The sequence below is a fragment of the Leuciscus leuciscus genome (genome assembly GCF_965113295.1).
Source record: "Leuciscus leuciscus genome assembly, chromosome: 20".
Taxonomy (NCBI): domain Eukaryota; kingdom Metazoa; phylum Chordata; class Actinopteri; order Cypriniformes; family Leuciscidae; genus Leuciscus; species Leuciscus leuciscus.
The window spans coordinates 35768152-35778925 of record NC_138744.1 but is presented as its reverse complement, the minus strand read 5'-3'; the positions used below and the strand labels follow the sequence as shown (position 1 = coordinate 35778925).

At 39.2% G+C, this 10774-nt stretch overlaps 1 protein-coding gene across 2 annotated transcripts in view; it reads right to left on the bottom strand.

The window, feature by feature from the left end:
- Positions 1-274: 274 nt before the first annotated feature.
- LOC309483399 (leukocyte elastase inhibitor-like) overlaps positions 275-10774 on the bottom strand; it is a 31174-nt gene continuing 20674 nt past the window's right edge. The window contains exons 1-8 of one of the 2 annotated variants that reach the window (XM_082149229.1): positions 6177-6319; positions 5698-5874; positions 2644-2715; positions 2324-2464; positions 2127-2244; positions 1787-1929; positions 1518-1685; positions 275-1405 (exon numbers count right to left, since the gene is read on the bottom strand). In XM_082149229.1, the coding sequence (XP_082005355.1) occupies positions 1001-1405; positions 1518-1685; positions 1787-1929; positions 2127-2244; positions 2324-2464; positions 2644-2715; positions 5698-5865 (1215 nt within the window). In that variant the 5' untranslated portion in view covers positions 5866-5874; positions 6177-6319 and the 3' untranslated portion in view covers positions 275-1000. Of the gene's footprint in view, positions 1406-1517; positions 1686-1786; positions 1930-2126; positions 2245-2323; positions 2465-2643; positions 2716-5697; positions 5875-6176; positions 6320-10774 lie in introns of those variants that run through there. The other variant, XM_082149230.1, reaches the window with a different exon arrangement.

Sequence of the window (10774 nt, the reverse complement as noted above, 5' to 3'; positions counted from 1 at the left end):
ACGTCAGGGTCCTGATCAGCCTGTCGCTATAACAACTGCCTCGCTCATATCCCTTACATATGGATATTACAACATATACACCCTGATGTTGACCCATTCATAAAAATAAACTTATTTTACTAATTAAAATGGTAGATTAATTTCCTCTCTTTCCATGTTTTCACCCTCAACACTCTTTTCAGAAACCAGTTTTCTTTGAGTTTCATTGGTACCAGAGTTTGACCACAGTTTATTTGTCACAGCGGTTTACAGTTAAAAATGACTCAAAATCAGGTTTAATTGAAGAATTGTAAAGATTTATTTCATTTATGTTGAATATACTGTTACAGTGAATGCATACACATAAAATGTAGCCTCATAAATGATTCTGTAAACTGATAGATTTGATTACATGTATAGTAGCATGAAGAGACCCGTCCAAAACCACAACCTGAATGAGACTCAGGACAACTGCAATGCGTTTAATTTCTTCAATCATAAACACATGTTTCCTAGAACTCTCCCGGACTCATTATCCCTGATGCTGTCAAATAATTTTTTAAGTTGATTCTTAGCAAAAAAACACTTTGTTCTTTCAAAAGTAAGCGTAGAATCTGCCATTTAGAATATATACGAGCGAGTCGCTCGAATGGCGGCAGCCATGTTGCGCCTCCATCTTGAAAATACATGTGCCAAAGAGGGACATACCTGGAAATTCAAGCTTCGCCTTTCGCCTTTTTACACTCAGTGGCACCGTGACAAATATGAGGGGGAGATTACTCGCGACTGCCAGCAGATTTGAAATAATACGGGCACCGTAGGAGTTAAAACGCCCTCGGAATGGGAGGCGCTAGAAAGTAATATTCAGTTGGTAGTCATAAACAATTTCACCGCTAGATGGGAGAAAATCCTACACAGTGTAGCTTTAAACTGTTTTGATTTGTAGAAGTTGTCCCGAGTCTCCTCTACTCCCAGATCATCACCTAAACTAGCTGGAAGCGTCTCATGCAGCAGGACTCACTCATGGAGAGCAGAAGCGTCCGTAAAACAAAATGCTCTTCGATGGATTGTGTCGGATGAAGAAAAGGAAAGGATGGTCTGCGTTGAAGAACTGTGGTTTGATATAACTCAAAAACATCATGACAGCACCGGTGGCTGCAGCCGCTTCGGTTCCTTCCTCATTGACTTCAACAAAGGCTTTATGGATCACCTTCGACACCACCAGGTCGTTGTTGGAGGACATGCCTGAAAGATTCACCTTCTGCGGGTCGAAAACATCCTCCATTCCCATGCTGATCAGAAGACTCTTCATGTCGTAGGTTTCCTCCATCTTGAATCTGGGCAGAGATACTTCAACCTCTTGTTGACGCATGACTTCTGGTTTGGTCCATTCCATGAGCTTCTCGTAGGTCAGTGCCTTTTCAAGCTGGATAATGAAAGAGACATGTCAGATGAATAGTTGAAATAGTCAAAATAAAAACTGCTCCACAAGTAAACATCTGACTGGTCACGGCTGGCTAATTAAGCATTCAAATCACCTTCTGAAGGCCAGTGGTGTCGTCTTCCATCTCGTTAGGAAGGATGATCAACATACTGAGATTCTTCCCGACATACGGCAGCTCCAGAACCTGACTGTTGATCTCTGGGATGAAGGCCAGAGGAAAGTCCTCCTTTTGATACATCATCTTCACTGGTTCAGTTTGATTCTGCCAAACATTAATGGAAACACATTATAACCCCTCATATTTCATCATGACTGTTACAAATATTATTAAAATAATATATATAAAAAAGCATGAAATCTCACCTTGTTCAGTTTAAACTGCTCATCTCTGGTGGCTTCCTTTGGGAATTTCTTCTCCCAGTTTCCCTTGAAGTAGATGGCGTTCACCAAGACCAGTTTCGTCATCCCATCGATGGCTCCCTGTGGCACCAAGTCCTTGATCTTCTCTAAAATACAAATGGACATTGTTCACTTTGAGCAGTGATTTGAACTGGTTGGTTTGATATTGTTACTATAAAGCTCAACTCAATAACCCATGAAGCCAAACATGGCCCTTGAAAATACATTTTTGCTTAACCTAAAGTGCTGCAAAAAACATGAAATAACTTTTTCAAATTGAGAATAAGTTTATGCTGGATTTCACCTTGTGTTTTTTTCTCCACCCATTGGTTGATGTTGACACGAGCAGCCTCTGATTGGTTCTTGAATTCCACCTTCTCCAGTCCGGCTTCATAGTAGCTTTTTGCGTCATTGAGGAATTTCTGTTACATAGCAAACCGATTGAGGTGTAAACGAGATGAGAACATTTCCAGAACCTCCAGTGAATAAACCGAGTCTTACCTCAACAAACTGGTAGGATTGCTCTCCGTAGAGGCGGTTGGCAAGACTCAACACATACGGGACTCCTGGTTTGTTCAGATCACTCATGAACTTGCTGAAGCTGGAATGAATTTGGTCCTCAGGTTTTTCCTCTGGACATTTCTGTTTGCATCAACAATATCAGATTTAATCAGTTAAATCAAACGAACCCAAAGGATACATGCATCTCTACAGTAAATACAGCTGTTCATACAACATAACCTTGACAGAATGTTAGCTAAAGTTCTGAGAACGTTCCCTGTTAACTGGGTTAGTGTTTGATGTAAATATTCATACGAAACCTTGAGTTCAGCAGGTGTCTGAGGATTCTGGGTTTGCTCCATCATTGGTGGTTCATTGTTAAAGCCCAGGACCTACACAGCATTGTTATGGTAGAGTTAATAAAGATAACTTAAACATATATTGTGAGTGCACTTCTCAAATGTACTAGAAAAGACAATGAAGAACTGATGATGTCAAACACATTCTTTGTTGATTTTGGCCCTCAGGCCTTTGATAATTAAATCAGTGGAAAGAGTGATTAATTGCTGGCACTTTTATGCCATGCCTGGAACTCAATTTACATGTGGTGCGTCCAGAATCGAATACTCCGGGTGTATGAGCCCTATTAATTTTGTATTATTTTATGTAATTTTGTCCTGTGCCACTAGGGGGCTGTATGTGCTTTGTTGCTCAGCTGATCTCGGATCAGCCCGGGTAGGTCATTTAACTCAGCAGGTGTTGCTGATTTGGGAAGCAAACAGTTTTCGAGCCCAGTGCCTTGCCTTTGTGGTGAGCAATTCGGTTTGTTGTTTTGGTTACATGTATTATGAGTTAAGATATTGCCGCTGTATGATATATGGAGGAAAATAAACTTGCTAGATAATAGTAACATTACTGAACTTTCCGTTTGTTTTGTGTGAGGTCGCACGGGCACACGTCTAAACTTAATCCGCTGTATTAGCAACCAGTACTAGACTTCGTTTAGGACTTAGTCAGTACACCGGGGTTGGCGAAAAGTCCCTGGATGACCTACTACTACTTCCAAGATTCTGAAGTGCACATTCGATGGACACTTTACTATCCCATGAGGCCACGGCGGATGTAGTATGTCCGGATTACATTCATAATACACATTCATACTTCATATAACACGCTTTTTAATGCTCACGAAGTAAATTCAAATTCAAATGTAGTACATACTCAGACAGTATGTGATTTCAGACGCAGCTACAGATTAGATCTCATTCAGGAAACACAATTTTTCTGTTTGTGAAAGCAATTTTGAATGTATAATATGTAAATGCTATAGACAGAGGTAGGAAGTAACAAAGTACAAATACTCCGTCAATGTACATAAGTCGATTTTTCAGTACTTCACAACATTTTTTATTTTCATTATTATTTTTGACACAAATACTGTATTTCTACTTAAAGTTTCAAACCTGGCTCATTACTTTAATTCTAATCTGTATTTGCTGGCATGATCAATACTATTTCTTGTCATTGCGCGCCTTTTTCAACAGAAAACATGACTCCCCCATTGGTGTATAATTTTCTTGACTATCACGCACCACAGGTGTAGGCTATAAGCTCCCACGGGCAGAAGACAACAAGAAGAATAACGTTATGGATGAGACAGAGGGAGTTAAAGATGTCGACATGACTGAGAATAGAGACATTCCTGATCACGCACGCATATATGAAAGAGATTATGTAATTGTCTGCGTTAAAAAGGATTCCTGGCGAATGCATTGCTAATTGTGCAAACCTAAAAAGCACAAAATGCTGGCTTTCAAGAATTCGCTGTTGAATTTAAGAAAGCACTTAAAGGTTGTGTATGACAGATAATGCCCAGTTTTTGAAGTGATTCGCAGGGGTTCAGATTTAGGAGCGGCTAAGGATTTTTCCCAACAATTTTATTTCTCAGTGTTTGTATAAGGGATGTTGCCAGTAATGTCGCCAATTTGAGCATGTACTGATTTAAAGAAATACTTTTTCTTTTTTATTATGGAAATGTGTAGGCCTACTCTGCTGTTAATTTCTCCAGTATTAAGCGGTCATCTGAAACCTGACAGGTTTAGTCAGATAGTTTCCATATGCTGTAAAACCGGTAAACCAGGTGAAGTGTAAATTATGCTTGCATTATAATTTTCTTTCTGTTTGTACTTAAATAGAATTAACAGTATCACTCCATCAGCTTAGTCTTTTCTCTGCTTGTGTATTACATGGTGGTTGTTCAGCCTGGATACATTCATTAGCTAACAAAATTAGATTTGTAAGTTCTTTTGTATTAAAGCATTAATAGGAGGTGAGGTCCAGTTACCAGCGCGACACTAAAACAGGTAGTAGTAATGGCTACTTTTTACTCAAGTAGAGCCCATATTTTTTTACTTTACCTTGAGTGAAAAAGTGTAGTGTTCTTCAACTTTTACCTTTTACTAAACTTTTTGAACTAGTCTTTTTAAACATGCATCTGTACTTTTGCTTGAGTGAAGGATGTGTGTACTTTTGCTATCTCTGGCTATATAGGCTATCTAAATATAATGCTATAACCAATAACCAACAATCAACACGATTAATTAACCTTGAGAGCTGTAATAGTAAAAACGTGCTAAACGTTTACGATAGAGTCCCACATGTAATACTCAGCTGTGGGCGTTTACACTGAAGTCTCACACACGCCCTTCAAACACAGCGTTCAAATCAGAGGCTAAAATCAGGGTAGAAAAAAGCACACAGGATTGAACTCAACACTTGCAATAATGGGGAAGCATGAAAATGGTCTGTGTGATGAATGTGATGTTTTAGAAACAGTAGAGCATGTATTTTTTAAATGTAACAAATATGATGATCAACGACCAGTAAATCTCACGGTTTGAGAGATTCTCAGTCATATAGGGCTGTTTTAACCTTTTTAAAGAATACAGGATTAGAGCATAGGATATAATGTATGGGAATCATGATGCTTCTGCCCATCCTGGAAGAGGAGGGGAAAGAGTGGAAGCTGGAGGAGCTGAACATACAGCGCCAGCAGAGGGTGGGTGGGGCATTACATCTTCATATACAAAACAAATAAATAAATACAGATGCATGCATGTAAGCTATCCAGTAGGTGGTGGTAATACTCCTAAGGAGTGAGCGGCAAAATGCTTTTTATTTATACATTTTGACAATTCTTGGTGTAAAAATCATACTAACATTATAAGTACACCCCAGGAAACATAAAAAAATAATAAAACAATGCAGTTCATGACCCCTTTAAAATCTGAAACGCATGCACTTGTTGTGTCAACTTGCTTCCTGGTTCCTCTGTCTCAGTCTACTTTTACTTTTGTGTGAGTGTTTGAGATCACCTTAATCATCTGATCTGCTGTGTTTCCTCTTGCACCGAGCGACACCATGGCCAGAGCCGAGGAGATGCTGACAGGAGAGTAGAACACATTTCCTGATGCGTTTCCTTCGCTGATCTCCTTGAACAGGTTGAGGGAGAACTGTGTGTTTGCTGCAGTCAAAGGCTCCATTTTCACAAGCTAGAAAGTAAGAGAGAGAGAGATATGATCAGCATAACAATGTGAAAATAATTAAATCCTAAACACAGCATTGCTCAGTTCAGTTGTCATTTCATATAAAGAAAGAAACAGTCAATTAGTGCTTTATCTCTCAAATGACATCAGTTTTGTCAAAGTCAGAAGAGAAGTTTAACTGTTTGCATCATTTTCTCCATTACACATACATAACTGAAGTGTACAAATCTGTTCTATTAGACCTGTTTACTCAGTACATTGTATTAAAGTACTTCTAATAAACAGAGAAGTTAAATAAAAAGCATTACCTAGAGTATTCAGCAGGAACGATGAAGTTTCTCTGTGTGTTGGAGGAAACAGCAACCTTCCTGTCTCTCTCTTGAAACCAACACGGAAGTGACTTAAACTGCAATTCATTGACTTATAACTGCCGCTAGAGACAGGCTGCAAAAGAGAGTCAATCCCATATACCCCCCCATATATATTAATTTTTTTACAGCCTGTAACAAAAAGTGGTTTTGGTCTATATAGCTAATTTTCCCCTTCATGACAACTGTGAGGGGGGTGATTTTTTTTATTTTTATTTTTTATAACTCTCATCCATTTAAATTATATTAGGCCTTAAAGTTCTGCATATTTAAGGGCGTGGCCACTTGAGTGACAGGTGGATTGCCGCTACTGTCACTACTAGCCGTTTGTCTGCTGTCTGTTAGCCGTCACCTCAGCTAATACTCCTGATATTGCCACTCGCACTGCGTGTCACATGTATAGTATAGCCTTCTCTGTCAGCACAGAGGCCTACACATGTAATAAATGCAGGGAGATAGTCAGGCTGACGGAGAAGATTTCAGAACTAGAGACACGCATCCAAACTTTAGATTAGAACATCAAACATGTTCTCCCCACTCAGTGACCCACTGAGAATCCTACTGAAAAGTGCCCTAGTTATTGGTGATTTTATTACACGGAACGTGAAAATAGAGACACCAGCCACCATACACTCTAAAAAATCATTCTGTGGCTTAGTAAATATTACAGAAATATTTAACTTTATTAACTTAATAAAATCTCTGAATATCGTTTACTTGATTGTTTGAGTTAAACATACCAAAATAATTGAGTAAAAATCCAACAGTTAATTTTATCAAAAATGTACAGATATATTTACGTTTTTTTTCAATATTATTATTTAGTATTTGACTAACCAATTATTTCTCTATATTACACATAATATACACTCACCTAAAGGATTATTAGGAACACCTGTTCAATTTCAATTATCTAATCAACCAATCACATGGCAGTTGCTTCAATGCATTTAGGGGTGTGGTCCTGGTCAAGACAATCTCCTGAACTCCAAACTGAATGTCAGAATGGGAAAGAAAGGTGATTTAAGCAATTTTGAGCGTGGCATGGTTGTTGGTGCCAGACGGGCCGGTCTGAGTATTTCACAATCTGCTCAGTTACTGGGATTTTCACGCACAACCATTTCTAGGGTTCACAAAGAATGGTGTGAAAAGGGAAAAACATCCAGTATGCGGCAGTCCTGTGGGTGAAAATGCCTTGTTGATGCTAGAGGTCAGAGGAGAATGGGCCGACTGATTCAAGCTGATAGAAGAGCAACTTTGACTGAAATAACCACTCGTTACAACCGAGGTATGCAGCAAAGCATTTGTGAAGCCACAACACGCACAACCTTGAGGCGGATGGGCTACAACAGCAGAAGACCCCACCGGGTACCACTCATCTCCACTACAAATAGGAAAAAGAGGCTACAATTTGCACGAGCTCACCAAAATTGGACTGTCGAAGACTGGAAAAATGTTGCCTGGTCTGATGAGTCTCGATTTCTGTTGAGACATTCAGATGGTAGAGTCAGAATTTGGCGTAAACAGAATGAGAACATGGATCCATCATGCCTTGTTACCACTGTGCAGGCTGGTGGTGTAATGGTGTGGGGGATGTTTTCTTGGCACACTTTAGGCCCCTTAATGCCAATTGGGCATTGTTTAAATGCCACGGCCTACCTGAGCATTGTTTCTGACCATGTCCATCCCTTTATGACCACCATGTACCCATCCTCTGATGGCTACTTCCAGCAGGATAATGCACCATGTCACAAAGCTCGAATCATTTCAAATTGGTTTCTTGAACATGACAATGAGTTCACTGTACTAAAATGGCCCCCACAGTCACCAGATCTCAACCCAATAGAGCATCTTTGGGATGTGGTGGAACGGGAGCTTCGTGCCCTGGATGTGCATTCCACAAATCTCCATCAACTGCAAGATGCTATCCTATCAATATGGGCCAACATTTCTAAAGAAGGGTTTCAGCACCTTGTTGAATCAATGCCACGTAAAATTAAGGCAGTTCTGAAGGCGAAAGGGGGTCAAACACAGTATTAGTATGGTGTTCCTAATAATCCTTTAGGTGAGTGTATTTGTGAAATTTCTATCAAAATATTTGAGAATGTTGAATTAAACTGATCTGTTTCAAGAAACAAAAATATTACTTAATTCAAATCAATATTATTAATATATTTAACACAATCTTAAGATATTGAGTAAGTTTACTCAATTAAAACAATGCACCCCTCCTCCACCCTCTGACGTGACGACAACTCGACGGTTGGTTGAGTGAGCGCGGGCTGTTTGTACTCTCTCCAGTCTCCAAACAACAGTTCTCTTCTCAGCGTCGCAGATTTGGTGCATTTCCTCTGTGAAATTCAGGTTTGTGTATATTTTATTTCATCTATAAAATCATTACTGTGCTTTAAATCATTTTATTTAATGCAAAACAACATACAGAGGCGTAATTCGACACCTAAACGAGAGTCGCGCCTGTCTTTTCGCGTGATTGAAACGCTTTGCATAAACACACGACTTTATTCCTAATGATAATGAATATAATTAATTTGGATGATAAAATGTCCTCAGAACTGTCACTGTTTGTTTATTGGCAGGTTATGGAGTCAGTCGTTCGCAGTATCTTTCAGCTATGAGTGAAATGCAGGACGGCGGTATGAAGTTCGAAGTCCGTCTCCGGCACGAGAACCTGCGCTGATCCGGTGGAAATTGGATAACAGACTGGTTGATTACACTTGAATTAGGCTACCTGAATGTTTGAATGTTTAAATGTTTCATTTTTACTTCTAAACTGTTTGTTAAATGAGTTTAAATGTAGGCAATATTGTATACGTGTTAAAAACAGTGTAAAATGTGCTGTATTGCTGTACATATCGACAATAAAGGCCAATGTCATGCAACGTATACTGGTGGTTGTATGGAATAGGCTACTATTTTACAGAGGTTTAGAGGAAATAAAAAAAGTTAATATTACTCATAAATAAAAACAGTTAATATTACTCATAAATATTGTTTTTTAAATGTTTAAATGTTAAATTATTTCTACTCCGTTTTATTTGTTAATGTACCAGATGCAGTTATTCAGATTTACTTTTTTTTTTTACTTGCATTTACTCAATTCATACAGTATATTTCATTGATTTCACAGCTTTAAAATGTACACAATTTTTTTTTAGTGTAAAAATGTTTCACCAAAATTTTTTTTGTAAATAATAGTTAAACTTTTTACAGTGTAGTCACATGTTTGCCGGGAGCCAGAGCGCCTGAAATCAAAGCAAATTTAAAAGTGCTGACTAATGTTAATCGTAAATTCTTTAAGATTATTATTCACGTCGGCGGCACTAATGATGTTCGACTTCGCCAGTCGATGATCACTAAAATTAACATTGAAAAAATGTGTGAACTAGCAAGTACGATGGCAGGCACTGTAATATGCTCTGGACCCCTTCCCGTTCGAAGGAGTAATGAGATACTAAGTAGACTGTCCTCATTCAAAGGCTGGTTGTCTAAGTGGTGTCCGCAAGATAACATAGGGTTCATAGACAATTGGAAACGTTTTTGAGGCAGACCTGACCTGCTGAAATGGTATTCATCTCTCCTGGGATGGTGCCGTCTTCTCTTTAGTAATATGGCACATAGTTTTAGAGTTGATCCTTGACGATCTGATTCTGAGGCCAAGTTCACAAGCACAATAGCAGACAGCTACAGCTGGAGCACATAAATACCACTGTAATAACACAGAACACAGATGGTTGCGATATGAATAAATTCGTTTTGCATATGCAGTCAATAATCATGAACTGCAGAGCCATACGTAATAGCAGTCTGAGGACAACAGTGCAAGGCCAGCAGTATCAGTCCGGTGTTGGGGTGGAGCTAATAGCGTCATTCAGAGTTGTTTTAATGGTTGGGTGGGGTTCGCACTCATTATAGTTGTTGTGAATAGTAGGGTTAGTGGTTGGGGCGGGTTATTCGATTGTCAGCAGCACCCTAACTTGGGTTAAAGTTTAACCCAAAGTGTTATGAGAAGCAGCAATAGCGGCCACATAAACCTTCAGTGTAGAGGACGAGCTGCCAGTGTGCAGCCGCTCCTGTAAGAAAGCCAGAATTACAGTCAGGTCACAGTTATGCCAAGTTCACATTGCACGATTTTCGAAGTCATCAGATCAATGTTCTTTTCGCACTGCGCGACTATCTGGGGTAGCTAACTAACCCTTTAATGCATTATGTGTGAGTTAAGAATATGCAGATTTCATGCTTTCTAGTCATAATAAATAAATAAAATAAAAAGTAACGCAAAGTATAAATGTGAGTCCTGCTTTAACCCATTCATTGTTGTGTGCTTTAGCCTGCATTAATGGATAAGAAATCTATTAATCTATCAATACGGCAATGCGCGAGTGCCCCGCCCCCGCAGTCAGGAGCGCTGTCTTAAAAGACACGATCTTAATCTCTACTGACAGCAAGGGCTCAAAGTGTGCTCTCGAGTAGTATGAGTCTGCAGCTACAGTCCCGCACCCAGAGTTCCGCATTCTCAG